Source organism: Manis javanica, chromosome 2 (assembly GCF_040802235.1).
Source record: "Manis javanica isolate MJ-LG chromosome 2, MJ_LKY, whole genome shotgun sequence".
Taxonomy (NCBI): Eukaryota; Metazoa; Chordata; class Mammalia; order Pholidota; family Manidae; genus Manis; species Manis javanica.
In genome coordinates, this window is record NC_133157.1 from 73519508 (window position 1) to 73539962 (window position 20455).

Below are 20455 nucleotides of genomic sequence, written 5' to 3' on the forward strand. Positions count from 1 at the left end.
TTTCACTGATTTAGGCTACTCTCCATTTCAAATGCAGATTTGAAAAAGTTTTATCACAGCAAGGTAAACCAGAATGCCCTTGTCCTTGAATTCTAGAGGCAGGCTGAGAAAAAAAAAACATCAGAACTCCTACCTATCCCACCTACTTGGTGTGTCCTATCCAGTCCATGCCCCATGATCTGTTTTCCTATGACTTTTATGGACTTGACTTATTTGCTAAATCTCCTCTCTATCAGGGACCCATAACTTCTTTCACTATGCATAGTTAGAAATTGGATGATATTTACAGACCAAAAATTAAAATGATTTTTAAAAGAAGGAAAGATGTAAAGATAAGGAGGAAGCCTTGGTACCAAGAGTAGGGAAAACCACAGATTGCTCAGGATGTCTAGGCTGTCTGACACTTGGAGTTTGGAGCAGTGACTGATGCCTGATGACTTACCAGTGAATGCCTGAGTAGGCTCCAACTCTGCCATTCATTTGCCTGTGGTCACCATATCCCAAGCAGTGAACCCAGTACTGGAACAGAACTGGGTTGGATTTTGGTCCTGCCTCTACATTACACTAATAATTTAATTTCTCTAGATTCCAGTCTCCCCACCTCTAAGATGGAGGTTGTGGCAGAGACTGGCAAATTATTCTTCAAACTGGTTCTTCTTCTGGGGCACAAAACTAGATTGCACTTCTCAGCTTCTCTGCAGGTAGGTGTGACCATGTGACCGAGCCAATGAAAGGTGAGCAGAAGTGATGGACGCTGTGCCCAGACCAGATCCATCAGAAACCTCCCACCTAGGAGAAATCGCATTTGGCCCTTAAAATCGGTAAACCAGATTTCAGACTGGTTTGCTCAGGCTTCAATCACCAGTTACAGTTGTTCGACAATGCTTCACTGCAGCCTGAATAAATGTTCCCTTTGTTAGGGAAGAGTTGAACAGTTATCTTGGCAATTCATTCTGGCCTGTGTTTTGAATGAGAAGGGAAAATAATGGTATTTTTCCCTCCACAGTGTCCCAGGGTGCAGCTTGGCTGGTCATCTTTATAGGGCTGAGTGAGTAAGCAGTCTGAGTCACTTACCAGAATGCAGCCCATGAGCCTCTCCCAAGTTCCAAATAGCAGAGTATCTGGCCGTGAGGAGGCCCCAGGCTTTGGGCAGAGCAGAGCCCCAGAGAGAAAACAGGCCTGAACAATTCCCTCTGACTCCAGCTTCAAATTAAGAGGACAGAATTTCGAGAGTAGAAAATCCCCATTGTTCCTCATTTAAAGGAAACTGATTTGAAATAAAAACACATGGGAGTAACAAGATGAACTGTGCTTGGCAGGCAACAGGTTCATTCAGTCTTAATGATAAGTTTTATTCTTTTAAGCCGTCTGGAAAATGACAACTCTTATGAATAGTATTTGTTATGGGTTGAATTGCATCCATCCCCCAAATTTACATGTTGAAGTCCTAACTTCCAGCACCTCAGAATGTGACCTTACTTGGAAATAGGGTTGTTGAGGATTAAATTGCTAAGACGAGGTCATTAGGGTGGGCCCTAATCCAGTATGACTGGTGTCTGTATAAAAAGGGGCAATTTGAACCCAGAGACAGGCACAGAGAAGAGATAATGTGAAAATAAAGGCAGACATGATACCGGGACAAGCCAAGGAACATGGGAGATGGCCAGGATGGCACCAGAAGCCCGGAGAGAGCCTGGGACAGGTTCCCCCTCACAGCCTCAGAAGAAACCTACCCTCTTGATACCAGATCGTAAACTTCTGGCCTCTAGAATGTGAGACAATGAATTTCTGTTGTTTAAGACACACAGTCTGGGGTGCTGTGCTACGGCAGCCTCAGCAAACTGATACAGTAGGTACACAGGAATAAATCATCATGTGATTGATCAAAATGAAAAGTGATCAGCTCGGTGCCTGGTAAGTATTCTTCCTGAGGGAAGATGCTAATGACTTACAGCCATCAGGAGTTGCTAAAAGGTGCTGTAATCCTGCGTGGTGTTAGCAAGGGACCCTTTAGTGTAGTGCTGCAGGAGCAACTCCGGTCGCTTCAGTGGTATCTTGTTAGAGTAGAAAGACCTGTCCCTGCCTCTTAACATCTCCATACACTGCTTGGCTAGGGAGTAAACTAGGCCTAGGATGTGTAACCACCACTTCACTCTACTGGCAAAAAAATAAAGCAAAATTCATTCCTGTTAAGCGTGTGCTATGATATCCCTAAATTCTCTCTCTCTCTTTTTTTTTGGATTAAGGTTTTATTATTTTTGATTTTCATACTTCTTAGTTTTTAACATGGATTTTGTTTTTGGCAACTTGTATTTCTACTGGTTCCACTACTAAAATGAGGGGTTGGAACAGAAACAAAACCACCTGTTTCTCTTCTAATACTCAAATTGGCAAGCAATGAAAAGGGCACAAAGAAGCGGGTACACTGACAGCCAGAGAAGTGGATTCCAATAGGGAGTGTGTGCGCCCCACAGGAAGAGTGCTGTGTTCAGACTCAGAATGGCCCAGTGGCAATGTGAAATGGAACTGCAGTGTCTTTTCCATGGGCCTAGCTTTCAAATCCTCTCTGTAAGAAGGGCTACCCCTTGGGCCACACTTCTGATAAGGCCATTTTTTAATCCACTGTTCCTCAAAGTCACATTCATTCTGACCTCCTATATGGAGAAAAGCATTGAAAAAAATCTGTATTATAAATTACTATAAGTGTTTGCTTTCTATGGTAGATCTTTCAATAGCATCTCTAATCTTGATTAGATGACAATGATCATTTGTGATGTATTATAAAAAAATGAGAGGCAAAGGGTTTAGTTGCTTTCTCCTTATAGTACAAAGGACTGGAGTTAACCTTTCTGCCAGAGGCAGTGGTTCCTGCCTCCCAAACCAGTGCCTTCTGAAGAACATGCTGTGTATGTGTCAAGGAGACAGATTCTTTTAATTTTCTCAATATTTCCACCCAAGAAAATTAATTAGGTCATCAGGCAAATAAAGGCCATAACACATACAACTGTAGAATTGCAGCATTGCAAAGGATCTTTGAAAATGTAAGGAATTCTCTTTCCCTGACATGCCACAGAACCTCCAGCTGATTTCTTCCAGTGACAACAACTATTTTGCAAAACCACCCAATCCATTTTGGGACAGCTGGATAAGCAGTACTGTCTATAAATATGTGGGCCATATTTCATGTATCTGATCTCAGCCTTCAGCCATAGTTATCTGGAAGAAACTGATTGAGAAGGAACAAAATAGGTTGCCCTGGATGAACAGCTGGTGGCTTTGCATTCTGAGATGTTTATTTAAATTCAAAGGAAATAAAAGTCAGATACCAAAGGGACATACTGCGGACACCAATATGTAGTATTTGTATTAACCAATCATCTGTGTGCCCCACACTGTGCCAGGAAGTTAAAGGGTGAGAGAAGTCAGATATCATCATTACCCTCAGTTAACTTAAAATGTTATCTAACCATAATTAAACATATGAAACAAGTTAAAAGTTAATGGAAGATAGAGTATATATTTAAGTTAGGATACAGTATGCATTTAATTTCTTTGAGAATCTATCTAGATTTAAAGGGCAATCAGACAGCTGTTTCAAAACACACAAAATAAGATTGTGGGGATTCTGTCATTATTTTAAAAAGCGAGGTCCTTGAGAATGGTAAAGGAATGCTGAAATATAATTAAATACATGTAAGGATTGGGAACATGCCACTCTATCATAGGATGATCTATGGAGAAAACCAAATTCTGCCCTTAACTTGGGGATTTTTCCAACTGACATATTGAACAATATACATTTTTTCTTTCAAAAAAGATATAGAATCTTTCTAAGGAGTTCCCTCTCCATTTCTCTGTCATCTTTAAGATCCCCATTACGCACAAGTGAAAAGCTCTCATTCAGCTCATTAAGAGTTTAATCTGTATAACCATCTTTATAAGTTCAAATGTCCTTCTCTCTCCTCCGAGAAGATCTTATAGCACTTTCAGAGATGTATTTAACTGCCTGATTAATTACTGGACCTCTCTGTAAATTGCTGTAAAGATTAAGATGATCATTTTATCATTTATATAGCTTGATGTACATTTAGTTTAACGTATCTTACAAGCCATTTGTATACCCCTATAAAATAAATGAAGGTACATTAAAGCTACGGTAAGTCTATAATAATAATAACCTTAAAATAATTTGCTAACTCCAGACAGCTCCCAAGCAATTACAAGATACTCTATGTTAATTTAGAAAGGAATTCCAAACAAGGCATTTAAAACCTAATAAGACACCACTAAATGAAGGGAGACATGGGGAGGGGGAAAGAGAAAGAAAACCCTAAGGCTTGAACTAGGAGAAATGATTCTCAGAGCTACTGACCCTTGCAAGATCCATGTTTTCCTTGGATTTCAAGACACAAAGCAGATTTCTAATTGTAGGTGATTATCTAGTTACTACATCCCAAATTGCATGTGTTTCTTGTATTGAGTCACATCAACATCTAATTATATGGAGCATTTATCAATTTGAAAGTCCACAGAAACAGCTGAGTCAATCTGCCAACTACATTCAATGAGCAGGTGCTCTATAAACTAGGAGGCACTATATAACCACCAGGTGAGATTACCTTTAGTGACAACAGTCTGCCTCCTGGCATTCCTATGGGTCTATGAATTGAATGACCATGTCAATCAACTGGGAATAAATTTTACAAAGAAATCACAGAAAAAGCACCTGGTTTGCTCTCGGGTTTTTCTGAGGTGTGGATACCCTTATGCACGCCTGCTATTCCCTAGAAATACACATATTGGATATAGCCACCATCATCATGAAAAAAAAAAAAAGAAGACTAACCTACAATTCTAAAAACCAAAAGATAAATCCCCTATACAGCAATTTTTATCTCCATAAACTTAACTTGAGAGCTCAGAGCATCAATCAATGGCGGATAGCATGATCAAGGCAGAATAACAGTAGGGAAATGTGCAGACTTCTGCATAGCACAAATGTGCCTCCATAAAATATTATTCATATTAGGTTAATTAAGATTAACATACAAGTCATTGAAAACCCCCCAAAGTGGACAAAAGGTAATTTACCAAGGAAACACACAAAGACAAGAATAACATTCCCTCTGAGCCGTTCATTTAACAGATCGGAAAGAGGATCTTATTAATATTGGGTTGTCACGATTGATTACCAAAATGACATGCATCCAAATAGCTTATGAAGGCCAAAGGACAACTTGTTCTCTCAGAAACATTCTATGGACAATGCAGGGCAGTGCACAGAAAAAAAGAAAGTGAATCTAACCACACATATAATCATTGCTTAAACAGGATACACACACACGTTATGTGAGTGTTTGTGATTTAGGTCTTGAGTTTATTGAGATAAATGAAATGACACTTATCTTGGGAATCCAGGTTTGGCCTTGTTCACCGACTTAACACAGTATTTTTCCACCCAAAATAATCATCTGTCTTCCTAGCCAAACATATCACAAAGAAACCTTCACAGCAGAAGACTAACGCTGTATTCTGGTTGCTCAGACTGCAATTGTGTAAAATGCTGAAACAGCATTCCCACCCTTACCTCAAGGGTCATGTTCACAGTACTAATGGCCACTTTTACTTCTCCATCAGACAGTTCCTTTAGGTCCTTCAGCATTGTCTGTTCAATACTTAAACCTGTGGATGACAGGGGGAAAAACAAGATGTTATACTTGGGGAAGCTTTTTTTTTGGTATTCTCAAGGGATTACTTAAAGAACTCACCCTGTTAACTTCAATGTTTTCCTCTCATATCTCTTTTATCCATAACAAACACACATATTAAGGCAAAAATCACATTCATGACAGTATTTGCATCAGTTAGGAACTCAGTAGGAAATACACTTCACTCTCATGAAGCAAAAGAAGATTGTTTAATGTCAGGACACTTACAAAGAGGTAGGTGGGACTGAGGAAATTAATAAAAGATGGTGAGGCATCTGGAGCCTAGCAAGGGACAAGGGAAGGAAAGAGGTCTGGAACTATAGATGAGGAGCTGCCAGAAACAACACATCAGGAAGGTAGCAGGGAAGAAATACTACAGCCTCTCTTGTCTCCTTCCCTTGACCCCCATGTCCCATGGGTTACTAACTCTTCCCATTGACCAAACCCAACCAGAAGCCAGTCATCTTCAGGGGAGCTCAGATTAAAGGTCAGAGGTCAACCTCTGGAGGCCCATAGCAGACAAGGGCAGAGAATGGAATGGGGGGAGGTGGGCATATGAAGAAAAGCCAGCATAGCCATGCAAACTAGCCAAATAATACCTAACAAGGCAAAAATTTCCTTTCAGGATGTATTTAGGTAAGCCCTTATGCTTTAAAGTATAATTTAATTCAAAATGCACTTTATAAATGTGATTCACAAAACTATCATAATTGAATTGGTTGCTCTGTAATGAGCCCTGACAATAGGAGCTATTAGATTCCTTCAAGGACAGTAGGATTAATCCAAAATAGCTAAATGATCCAGAACTGTACTTTTAGACAGTCGACCAATGTGCTTCAGTAAAATCTATCACTGAAAAACAGGAAAGGGTCTGGCTTGACATTCAATTCTCACCCTAGTTTATTATATCTGATCAGGCCAAACCATGATGAAGCCTGGCAAAGTATGTATATCCTTCCCAGATGTGTGTTAAGACACCAGCACCAACTACTTGCCCTCCCAATTTAGGATGCTCTGTCAATCACAGTAGTCTGGGGAAACAGACACCTACTTAACATTCTTCCTTAACTTGAACATTGAAAAACCACAATCCATCATAGTGCCACATAAAATGATGTATAGAATATATCGTGACATTAAAATTTTTATGTAGTTTTGAAAATGAATGACAAAATGCATGCCACGTAGCAGCTCTACGTAGAGGTATACGTGCATTGACACACATGTGTATATGTAACGGTGCAACGGACACGTCCGTGCTCCATCCACATTCCTCACTCTTTCACTGCAGGCACGCAGCATGCCACTCAACCACCAGCACCTGCATCTCTTTTCCCGAGGGCTCTCTCTGGCCACCAGAGCCTACACTGGTGGAATTAGCAGCCCCTGGGACTGAGCAGCAATCAGCAGTCCAGTGGTATGCTGACAGATGTTTATCAACCAGCAACAAAAACTGATTTGCAGCATCTGTTAATTTCTGTAGTGTCAATACTTCCACCACAGCTGGTTTCAAGCTGCCAAGCCAACATTAACCAACTCACAAAATTCCTGGAAATTTAACAATCAGCTCTTGGGGTTTTCAGATGAACAAATTCCAAACCACCACGATGCCCATGGGTGGGATAACCCAGAGGTGTAATTTTACACTCTTTCCCAGAGTTCCCCAGTGGGGTGAAGGCCTGGTTTGCTGCTGAGCTAACTTGCTTGGTAAAGTACTCATCTCCCCTTAGTGTCTCCTGGGATCACCTGCCAGATACACTGCTTTGTCTGGGGCTCTGTCCCGGGGATTATGAACTAAGGGAGAAATCCATGCACTTTAAAGATGGATGGTCTGGGTTTTTAAGTCCTGGCCTGGCCACCTGCCAGGTGTGTGCATGTTGACGGGAAAGCAAAGATGTCTTTCTGGGCTTCAGTGAACAATTTTATCTGCTTAGTTGTCTTCCCTTTTACTTTTTTCTAAAGTTAATTGATTTATGAAATCCCATGTGCATTACACTGTTCCTGCAGCATTCTCAAAATAGAAACCTCTCAGCACAGGGATTTCAAGCAATGATGCACCGGGGTGCACGTTAGATGCATGAATTAACCACACAACCAGACATGAAGGCCTCAGAGGAGAGGCTGCAGCACAGGCCACCTGCTACCAGGTAAACCAACGTTAAGTGCCTGAAAATCTTCAATATGCATGAACAATAAAGAAAGTGGAGGTGCACTCAAGTACACATCCTGGGGCCTGGCAGTACCCCATACCATTGGCTATCCCCATGTGAGAGCTGTGGCAGAGCTGGGGGACAGTCACTCACCCTGAGCGTTGGGGACAGTCACTCACCCTGAGCATTGAATTGGGTATCTCGCAGGACGTTGATAATTTCCTCTCTCGGAGGCAAGCTAGGAAATTTTTCTTCCAGGAGAGATAAAATTTCCTCCTGCTTCTCTGACATCTTCTCGGACTCCATGGTCATCATCTTGAAAAGGATACTACCTAAAAAGCATGAATAGAAATAGCCTTAAACTTTCCAACCAAGCCAGCACAGGCGCCAGGAAAATCAACATTTTCTGGCCTCTCCATTCAGGCTTCTTTTCCAGTTTCTTGCCTGGACCAGGGGCCTCCACAGTGAAGCATTCAAGAGGCAGTTTTTAGAAAATACCTCAGATACTGTCTGCTCTGCCTCATTGTTCTCCAGATTTTAACCTCTACAGCTTAATTCACTATAGCACATTCTATGGCACACAATTTATGGATGAAGGAACAAAATGATAGCTTTTCTCCACCCCACACAAACACATGAAAAATGATATACATTGGCTTTAAGTGATTTCAGGATGGAGGTTAATGGTAAGCTATTTAAAAATATTAAATATGGTTTAATGTTTTCCTTTATGAGACCACAGAGAAGACTGTTCCACTCATTGCATTTCTGATTTCACATAGGACCTCCCTCTTTTTAACAGCTAAATGACTGTGTAGTTCTGCTGTCAGAGGCAAAAGAATGTGACATAGTGGTGAACCTGGAATCCCTTCCCCATCTTCCAGGCAATTTTGAAGTTATTAACTATACCTAATTATAAGGATTCACAAACTGGGTATAAGTCACAGGTTTTGCTTACGAAGTAATTTGCCAATATGAATGGCCAACCTGTCACAAACTCCTGGATTTTCTTACCATGAGAGGGAGGAGTTGCCACCTGTCATCCCCTTCCCTTGCATCGGGAGCTCAGACTAACAAAAGGATCAAGGGGAAAAGCAAATTTTGTTGATGATGAATTATAAACTCTAAAAATCCCCAACCTATTGATTAATCAAGGTGGCAACTCTCTAGCTTTCAATGTGGCCTTAATTATAATCATAGGGGGAGGGAAAGGAAAGAGAGAGATAAGAATGTAAGAGTAGAAATGAAATAGTGAGTGGGGGAAAACTAGAGTACACAATCTTGACATCCTGAGATCTACAGAGCCTAGAGATTAGATCTACCCTCACCATTAAGTGTTCTAAAAAGCCCCAAGCAAGGCATCTGGCCTCTGTTTCCATTTGCTCATTTTAAAAACAGAAGTAATACTGCTTTTCCAGTTTAAAAGGTTGTATTGAGAATAATGAATGAAAGCATCATAGTGAAAAGTAAATAATGGTAAATATATTTCGAGTGTTTCATTCCTTCATTCCATCAGCAAACAACTACTGAGCACTTATGGGTGAGGCACTAGATGCTAATAAATGATTAAAGCTGAACTAGAGATAACCTTACCCCTTGAAGCTCATGGTAGTTTAGGGACTACAAATAAGTAAACACATAAATTTTCAATATAAGGGGGATAAGAAATTTCACTGGGATAATACAGGGTACTTGAATCTGGCAGACAAGATAAGAGGGAGATTTTAAAAGAGATAAAAGAGACGCAGGCAGATCATGTGCAAAGGCACTATGGTAGAGGGAATTTGGCCAATTCAAGGAATGGAAGCAGTTAATTAGAACTAGGTAACATAGTTTTAGGGGGAAATGTTGAAAAACTAGGCTGGAGAGAGAGAGAGGGGAGCCAACTTATTAAAGAAACTTACAATCCATCTTTGTTTGTATTTTATATTCTAAGGGAAATGGGGAAATATCAGAGGGAGAGGTAAAAAAAAAGCAGGGAGAGGTAACATGTTCAAATTTATGTTTTATAAGAATCATTCTGGCTACCATGTAAAGAACAAATTAGACAGGCATATTAGAGGATTAGAAGGCTGTTTCAGATGAGAACTAAGAAGGGGAAGTCAGCATGCAGAGAATGGACAGATTCAGAACAAATTATCATTCAAAGGTGGGGAATAACCAACTGGATTCTGAATATACTCTTCTGTCTGACAATTTCAGACAGAATCCGAAACATAAAGATTATTTTCTACTCTTTGTTAAGGCAATGGTGAATCTGAACTCAAAAAAAGAACTTCATCTGATTCTGGCTCTGATAGATTACTTGTACCAAAAACAGGAGAAAAAAAAAATCTGTGAAGGTATCAGAGCATTACCCACGTGACTGTCTTAGAAGATAAGTTTCTAGAAAGAAAGTAAGTGCAGAGATGTGAGCCCAACATTTAATGCTGCTTTTCCCCTGTGGGTATTTGCTGATTCTTAAGTTGAAGCCAATGAGCTGAGGTTATTGGATCTAACAACGGGAGTTTCACCCAGGTAGTGAGACAAAAATTGGAGTTTAGGGCTCACCACAGAGAAAGAGTCTTTGTTAAATAACTCAGGTTTTGAGAGGAGACCCCTGGAGAGCTACATCTTGGGGTGACAGAGGTTGGGAAACAATGGTGGGCAGGCAAATCTTGCCTGCTGCCTGTTTTTTTATATATAAAGTTTTATTGAAACACCACGCCCATTAATTTACATATTATTCATGGTTGCTTTGTGCTATAATGACAGGGTTGAGTAGCAACAGAGATTGCAGGCCTGCAAAGCCTGCAGTATTTACTGTCTGACCCTATGCAGTAAGTTTGTTGACCTCTGCTATAGGAGAAGGGTGAAGCAAAGATAGATTAGTCTTCCAGAAGACTGAAATTCTGATCCGAATGAGCTGAAACACAAAATAGAAAGTTTATCTGACACTCTTCTAATTCCTTTTAGGTGTAAAAGTAAATCCTTTCTAGAGCAAAAGAGTTTCATCATCCATAGCCTCATCATCTCTACGTTTTTCATATATGATATTCAGCAATCAATAGAAAATCATCAGGCATAAAGGAAATACAACTAAATGACTGGAAGCTCCAAAGGAAAAAAACTCATGAGGAAAAAAATAGAATCAGAACTATAGGAAATTTTTTAAAATTAACAAGATAATTATAGTGGAGTATTATAATCAGTACATAAAATAGTGAAAAGAAATTTTAAAATGGCAAATTTAATCCAAATTTAAGAACTCGAAAATGTGTTTAATAACAGATTAGACACACTGGGGAAAAGATTAGCAAATTGGAAAATATGTCAGAAGAAAATATTCATACTGAAGCATGGGGAGAAAATGGTGTGAAAAATACAGAGATAAGCATAAGGGACATAGGGGACATGGAGAAAAGATCTAATATATATGCAATAGGGGGTCTCCTTGGATAGGAGAGAAATGGTACTGAAAAAAAGTTTGGAAAGGCAATGACCAATCACATTTCAAAATTAACTAAAGATATTACTCTAACATTCATGATAAATTCTGAATCCAAATCAGGATAAATGCAAAGAAAAACATGACACTACCTGCTAAAAATTACAGACAGAAAAAAATTTAAATCAAAGAAAAAATGTATTACTGTCAAAAGAACTACAGTAGAGTGAGAGCTGATCTCATCTAAAACAATGCAAGTCAGAAGACAAGGAATTATATTTTCAGAGCTCTGATATAAAATAGTTGCCAATCTATAATTCAATACTGAGTGAAAACATACAAAAATGAAGGCAAAATAAAGTCATTTTCAGAAAAGTAAACTGGAAATATTTTTCACAAGACCCACACTAAAAAAAAATAATAAAGGCAGAGGAAAACTATTACAGATGGAAGCAAAGAAATGCAGGAAGGAAAGAAGAACACTGGAAAATGTAAATATGTGGGTAAGAATAAATCAATATTCACTATATAAAACCATTATAATATCTTATTGAGTTTAAAATATATGTGTAATTTAAGTACATTTCAATGGTAACGAACTGCAGAAGGAACTAAGTAGAGATAAATTGTTTTAAGGTTCTTGAATTATCACGATAGTGGTTAAAATAATTTATATGGTATTTTAACTGTATGTTGTAATGTCTATTGCAACTACTAAAATAATTTTTTAGAAAGGATCCATAACAAACAAGCTAATGGGAATGTAATAGCAAAAATACTTTAGAATAAAAGCAGTAAGAAAATGAGAGGAAAAGGGGAAAATATGAAACCAACAGAAAACAAATATCAAACTGATATATTAAAACCCAAATGTAATTATATTACATGTGAAAGAAACAATTAGTGTTTAGTGAAATAGAGTTTCAGTGTTGCAAGATGAAAAAGTTCTAAAAATCTGTTGCACAGCAATGTGAATTTACATAACACTACTGAATGGTTCTCTAAAAATGGTTAAGATGATAAATTTAATGTTATGTGTTTTTTACCAAAATAAAGAGAAAACATACTTAATTTAAAAGACAAAAATTAATGAGTGAATCTTAACTACAATTGCAATATGCTGTTTTACATCAGCACATCTTCAGTATAATGATACTGAAAGATTGGCAGTAAAGGGACAGAAGAAAATGGAACATCAATATAATACTCTAATATCAGACAAAGCAGACATGAAACAAGAGAATGACTTGAAATTAAGGCTAATATTTCTTTATTATTAAGGGGTCAACTCTCAGGAAGGTAATAACTGTAAACTTATATTTGCTAATAACACAGCTTCTAAATATATAAATCAAAAATTGAGAAAACTGGATGAAGGAAGAAATACCCAGTCACAGTGGGAATTTTTAATACATTTTTCTCAGGAGCTATAAGAACCAGTAGGAAAAAAAAATCTGTAAAGATGTAGGCTGTTTGAGCAGCATGAGTTACAAACAACCTAAGTGACACTGTAATCCACAATGTCAGACTGTGTTTTCTTTCTAACACAAAGACATTGACCAAACTCGATCACCTGTTGAGGCATAAATCTAGTCCTAACAATTTCAAAGGATTACAATCACAAAATTATATTCTGTGGTCACCATGAAAATAATCTGAAAATCAATGATAAAACAAAACTAGAAAATTCCCAAATGTCTGAAAATTAAGCAATGCATTTTTAAATAATTTATGGTAAAATAAGAAATCTCAACATAAATTAAAACACATTTTAATTGAACAATTATGAAAATATGATATTTATACTTATGAGATGCAACTAAATCTATTGCTCTGAGGAAATTTTATATCCTCAAAAGCATAAAATGTAAAAAAAAAAAAACTCCAGCAAATTCAATTAAAAATATAGAAAGAAGGATATAATCAAAATGAGAGCAAAACTTAAAGACATAGGAAACAAAAACATATGGGGAAAATTAATAAAACAAAACATTGATTCCTCAAAAAGACTAATATAGTTTTTTTAAACTGCTCAAAAAAAAAAAAAGAGAGAGAGTAAGAGAAGATATCATTTACCAATATTAGGAGTGAAACAGTGACATACCTCAGATTCTACTGACATTACAAAATGAGAACAAACTTAGATTTTAAAATTTAGAGGAAGTGGACACTTCTAGAAAAACTCAACTTGCCAAAACTGGCAGGAAAAAGGATTTTAAATCTGGATGATTTTGTATCTATTTAAAAATGTCCATAGTTTAATATCCATAGTTTCAAACATTTAAGAAAGAAATACACTAACTTTACACAAGTTCTTCCAAAGAACAGAGAGAGACCACTTCCCAACTTCTTTTCTGAATCCAGCATGATCTTGACACCAATATCTGATAAGGGCATTAAACAAGGAAGAAGAATTAGAGGCAACTGTCTGTTATAAACACAGATGCAAAGAAAATTGTTTTAGAACTAATCCAACTAGATCAAATTAGCAATATATTATAGGGTACTATACTATATTACAGTCACCAAGTAGGGGTTTCCTAGGAATTAAAGGGCAAATTAACATTAAAAAATCAGGCAGTATAATTCACCATATTAACAGAACAGAAGAGAAAAATCAAATAAACACCTCCATAGATGCCCAGGAGTCAAAGTTAACAAAACTCAAAGATTTAATCATTATATAAAATCTCAGCCAAGCAGAAATAGAAGATAATTTCCTTAATTTGATAGAGGCCATTTATAAAAACCAAATAAAGAAAGCAAACATTGTATTTAATCGTGGAATACTGAAACCCTCTCACCTCAAATCAGGAATGAGACAAAGATGCCTGCTATTAACATTTCTCTTCAACACTGCATTGTGAATCCTAGCCAAAGCAAACGGCAAGCAAGGGAGGTAAAAGGTGTAAGAAAAGGAAAAAGAAAGTACCATTTGCCACAACATGGAGGGAGCTAGAGGGTATTGTGTTCAGTGAAATAACAGAGACAGACAAGTACCAAATGATTTCCCTCATTTGTGAAGTATATCAACAAAGCAAAACTGAAGGAACAAAACAGCAGCAGGATCACAGACTCCAAGAAAGGACCAGCAGTTGTCAAAGGGAAGGGACAGGGTGGGTGGAGGGGGATATAGGTGGGGAGGGAGGGAGAAAGGAATTAAGGGGCATTATGATTGGCACACACATGGTGTGGGGGCGTCATGGAGAAGACAGTGTAGCACAGAGAAGACAAGTAGGAACCCTGTGTTCTTGCCAAGCTGATGGACAGTGACTGTGGTGGGGTGTGGTGGTGGGGGACTCGATAATATGGATGAATGTAGTGATCACAGCGTTGCTCATGTGAAACCCTCTTAAGATTGTGTATCAATGATAGCTTAATAAAAAAAGTACTAAAAATAGTTTTTCCTTTAAAAATATTTTATTACTTATAAAACATAATGAGGTAAGAGTGATAGATGAGTAACAAACTGTAAAAAGATAACATTTCTGTATAATTTTATGTAATGTAATAAATAATATATCATTAATATAATACAAAAATAAAAGGAATAACAACAGTCTTTCCCACGGGTGAAAAAAACTCACAGTTTTCATGTTAATGCAAAAAACTCAGAGAGTCTACAAGTAAGCTTAAAATATTAAGTACACTTACCAAAGTTGCTGGTAATAAGTTTAAAAATGCAAAATCACCTGTATTTCTATAAACAACCACAATTAGAAAATAACATTTAAAAGTGAAAACAACTGTAATAGCATAAAAATGTGAGAGACTTCAGAATAAATTTCACAAAAATGTGGCTGGCTTATAGTCAAACCAAGAATCCAATTTCTTTGATTTGGGGGATCTTTAAAATGCACAGAAACAGAAAAGTAATCTAACAGATACTTCACTAAACAGAGTCCTACAGAGTAATAAAATGAATGGAAGGTGACTTTTGACACTGATTTATGATTAGAACGATGACATACTGACGTAAGAGGGAAAAAAAACAACTCAGAAAAGACGCTTCCCATACTCTGAGTTGCTTTTACTGCATTAAGAAAGGGCACGGGCCAACTTTATCCACAGGACTCATCTATAGCAAATTTTTCAACTTCACATTAGAAACTATTTAGCTACATGCTTAGCAAAATATCAGCATCTGCTTGTACAGCAGCCAAAGGCACATCTTAGTAAAATTAAACCTGTTTTTGGAGTAAGAGTTGATTTAACTTCCAGCAAATTCTACAGAATGAAAAAAATACTTAAATCCATACACATGTACCGCAAAGTGTCCAGCTATTCACAAGCCCGGGGGGGTTGGAGGGTGCGATTAACAACAAAGATAGCAGTTACAATAAAATAGTAACAAACATTTCATTCCATGAGAAAAAAAATCAACCACAATATTCTTTGTTCCAAAGAATGGAGAAGTGAAGGACCTCTTGCCAAAAGCAATTGCAGTACATTAATATTAAACATGATCTAATGAAGTCAGAAGTGGTTTGGGGAAACATTCACCCCAGAAAAGGCATATTCTGCATGATAAATTCTTAGCAGAAAAGAAGGGATTTAAACCTCTTTCCTTATTTCACCTGGGACTGATTTTTTTCATACTGCAACAAAAAAATTAAAGAATGAATAATGCAGGGAGGGAGAGAGGGGGAGAGGAGAGAAAGAGAAAAAAAGGTAGAGGACACAACTTGACTCACATTTTTGACTGAAAGGGATAAAAAAGCAGGTATTATTCAAGTGCTTAATAATCTAATAAGTTTAAAATGCCTGAATTTAAGAACAAGGCTTATCTTGGTTTGGCAGAAGAAATAATTAACTCTGAGGTTGAGGAATTATTCTAGTTTTATATCTAGCAGGAAAAAAAATTTCTTTCCCCTACCCCCAAGGCAGACCTTCCATTTTCCTAAGCAAAACAGCGATGTAATTCCCTTTGGACTTTGTAACCATTTCGGGAGACAGATGACTCAGTCTTTGGGAAAGAGAGGGAAAAAAAAAAAAAGGAAAAATCTGGCTCTCTTCCTTTCCTATTTGACCTCCTTAAAAGGCTCTTTCTGAAGCTGTTAATCCAGGCTACTAAAATAGCAAGCAACTATTCTTTATTAAAGTTCGAATGGAACTACCAAAGAAAGGAGAGAATTTGTTTCTTAAAAACCTACCACATAGTTTTTCCATGTTCTAAGCTGAGAATAATTGCTGGTAACTTGTTTCACTATTCATACTGTGGCTCTGTCAAGGCCTGACATACAAATAATTGTGAAAGGCTTTTTGGGTGAAGTGTGGTCTTGATGGAAACACAGCTCGCGATCAGTGGCTGCAATCCCATCATTGCAGCAGGTTACCTGGAACGCACAGACTCACCAAACCACACACACACACACACACACACACACACACACATGCACGTTTCTGGCACAAACTCAGGGCATAACCAAACACCACCTTTCAGCCCCCAAGACTGTGTAAGGTGACAAGGTCATTTAGATAGGTTCATGTTGTAGCTTGTTTGAAATGATAAGAAAAAGATATTAAAAGTAGATTGTAGGAAGGAGAGGAGCAAAAAGGAGAGAAACAGATGAAATGAAAGGGAGAAGAGAAAGAACACAAGGGAAAAAGAACCACCGCAGCACAACTAGAGATGGGAGGGGAAGGGAAGAAGTGGAAAGACATTTCCAAAAATCAGGGTCACCTGATGTTCTCATCGGAATTAGCACACTCCTTAGACAAATAATTTCTTACACAAATAGTTAGAAAGTCACCTATGTCAGTGAATCTGTGCCTTTCCAGATGAAAGTGATGCTAGTGATCTGTATCTTGAAATTTCTAAGTTTGAGGTATGTCTTATTAAAAGACAAAAGCAAGACGTAGCTATTGAAAGAAATTTAATGTAAGAAAATGCAAATTATGTCAACTTCATCAATTTCCTACGAAGTCTGAACACACACCGGCTGTGAATGAAAACCAACCCACTGACCTTTATCCGTAACTGAACTGCCAGGGCCCAGAGGGCTCAGTGACAAGGGAGACTGAGAGAAAGAGTACGCTGTTTCTACCCTGGCAACGTGATACCTACTTCTAACTGGTATACAATCTTTTAGCAACACTCACAATAGCCAGGTTCTACTTCAATCTTCAAATAAATATTATGCCACGTGCAAACCTTTTGATATATCTCTGTAGCAATAAATATGACCACAACAGATTCTAGCATGATGGAATTTAAATATTTGTTTCTGTATTTAGAGAAAAAAAATTCAGCATGTATAGAAAAGAAATTTGGAGCAGAAAAATAAAGCTACTAGACTAAAGGTGAAGTTAATTAAAACAATCTCCATACACTAACAGATTGAGGAGTGGGAAGTACCTGACACAATGCATGCGGTTCCTGAATTAACCACTATTCTATATGTTGGAGGATGCCTACTATGTTATTAGGTGTCTTTTCAAGAAGGCTTATGCAAGGAAAAAATACTTTAGACTTATTTTTTTTAATGAGGAACTGTTCTATGTATTTGTTTTAGTAATAATAAAAACATTATAATTAACTAGATTTCTATTTTTTCATTGGCTCCAGGAAGCTCATATCCAAAGTTTCAACTTGCATACTATCGTCACTCCTTCAATTTTCTTATTCTATCTTGATCTTATTCTTTTCTCTACATGTTTTTATTTTTTCTGACTCTGACTTTTTTTAATTTTATTTCCATGCATGTTTGTAAGCCACATCACATATTCTATAGAGGGAGGATATGAATAATAAAATAAATAAATAAATAGATGGATAGATGATAGATGATAGACCTTTGCAAATAGATACTACATTTAATATAAATGTAGAGATCTAATAACAATGAGAGTATAAACCATATGATTCCATTTATATAATACACAAAATAGAACCAATCTGTAGTATCCTAGGGGTATACAGGGGAGACAAAACTAAAGAAAATCAAGGAAGTGTGTACTATAATAATCAGAATGTGGTTACATTTAGTCAGGGAGGAACTGAGTAGTGCTTGGAAGGGGCACAAAGATCTTGTTCTATTTTGTTACCTAGGTAATTGTTAAGTGTGTTCCTTTGTGATAATTTACTGAGCTTTATATTTAGGTTTTGAATTCCTCTTTATATGTGTGCTACACTCCATTGAAAGGGTTAAAACAACCAAAAGATGACAATTTAACAAATGCTTGCAAAATAACAAAACAAATTCTACTAAGATTTGTAAAAGCTAAAAAACACAAATAAGAAACGGGTTTACTAAAAATAAGTAAATAAGAAACAGGAACCATGTCCAAATTCTAGACCTTAAGAAGGTTGGAGGGATGAGCTGGAATTAAATGGACCTACTAACTAAATCAACAGAATCCTAAAAATGGAAAAGATATAAACAATCTTGCAAAATTCATTTATGACTATATTTATTGAGGGTCTCCTATGTGACAGGCACCAGAGACACAACCATGAAAAAACACCCGAGATTTCTTTTCTCAAAAAGCTTACGCTCTGGAGTTAAGGGGATAAGAGGGAGGACCTTAGTGATAGATAGAAAGGTAAGCAATTGGTAGAACTATAAGAAGCCATTCTGACAACTGTGCAGATAACAGATTTTATGGAGGAAAGAGGGCAACAGTCAGGCAGCTACTGCATTAGTCAAGGAGAGAGAATCACAGCTTGATCATGGGAAAAGTGGATGGATTCGGGTTATGCTGTAGATGTAGACTCAGTAGGTCTTGCTGATGGATCCGTGTGGAAGGAAAGGTAAAGGAAAGAATCAAGTTTAACTCCTGGATTGTGGCTTGAGTAACCAGGTGGTTGGCAGGACTTTTTACAGATATGGGGAAACTAGGGTAAGAGCAGGTTTGGAGGTACAGGGACCTAAAGGGCTCCATTACAGCTATGTGAGGGCTAATTGGACATTCATGTGAAGATGTCTGGTGGGCACTGGATATGAATGTGGAATTCTACAGAGAGGTCACAGCAGGAGAAACAGGGGGTCACAGTCTGCGGATTTAACTTAAAATCTCAGAACTAAATGAGGTCACCTAAGGATAATATATAGAGAAAAAATGTCCCAGGACAGAGTTCTAGGGCACTGCAATACTTAGAACTTGAACAGAGGAGAAGGAGCTAACATACAAGACTGAGGAAGAGTAAACCCACCCTTTTGCATATTAAGGAACACATTGAAAGTTATAATTTTTTTTTTAGCATACCAGGGACTGAGGGAGGGGGTCAATGTCATGGCCACTTGAAATTTATTTACAGCACAACAGTGTGCCTCAGCATGATGCATCTGTCCTAGGATATGGCCATGAGAATAAAAGGCAAAGACCAATCAAATTGATTAAGTGCTTAGTTAATGGCAAATTCAGATTTTTTTTTTTGGTAAAAAGTTTATAATAATGTATCTTTAACAGAGGTCTAATTATGATGCTTTTAAAGATTCTTCCAAGTCTCAGCCATAAGTATTTAGTCTCACAACATCTGGAAATAGACATATTTCAAAATTCTTTATGGCAAAGGTGTGCATTGGAATTTTGCATTCCTTCAAGACTAGAAGAATGCATAAATATAATCTAGAAATGCGTGTCAAATTAATGATCACTTTGAGCACCCCAAAATACAAAGTAACATCATAGCCATTTATAGAGAAAACCCTTTAGAAAGAGAATTAATCATTTATGAAAATAAAGAATCCTCAAATTATTTATTGGCATATAAATAAATCTTCCCATTAGATTTAGTGTTAATACATGATTGGAAAACTCTGAAATACAAGTTTGAGTTTAGTGAACAGAGCGAAGGGTGACTTGATTGTGTTCTTATGTCTATTAAAGATTCAGAAGTTTCTAGAAATTGGCCTCTTGTCTGTGACTGGGTATCTGAGTTGCCTCTGTAAAGTCAAACTTCTTAGATCACCATCCTTTAGTTCCCTCTTGGCAAAAGTGTTCAGTGATGTTCCATCTCTCCTCCACATATGTGAACACAAACACACATACATGCACACTTTGACCAAAGGTCTCTGGAGCCCTTCCCGCTGTAGTAATTCATTTATGTCTTCCACCTCCCAGGCTTCAGGGACTCTGGCTCTCTCATGACAGTATATTTACTGGTAGAGGCACTTAATCTTCTCACATTCCAACTTTCAAGTGACATGAAATATCCCTGCTCTGTC

General features: G+C 37.4%; 1 protein-coding gene across 11 annotated transcripts in view; it reads right to left on the reverse strand.

Moving 5' to 3' along the window:
* PRUNE2 (prune homolog 2 with BCH domain) overlaps positions 1–20455 on the reverse strand; it is a 233586-nt gene that overhangs the window by 158963 nt on the left and 54168 nt on the right. For all 11 annotated transcript variants that reach the window (XR_012127762.1, XM_073228676.1, XM_073228680.1 and 8 more), the window contains exons 5-6: positions 8038–8190; positions 5588–5682 (exon numbers count right to left, since the gene is read on the reverse strand). Coding sequence is in view for 10 of the 11 variants with exons in the window: in XM_073228676.1 (XP_073084777.1) it covers positions 5588–5682; positions 8038–8190 (248 nt within the window). In the remaining variant the exon portion in view is untranslated. The remainder of the gene's footprint in view (positions 1–5587; positions 5683–8037; positions 8191–20455) is intronic.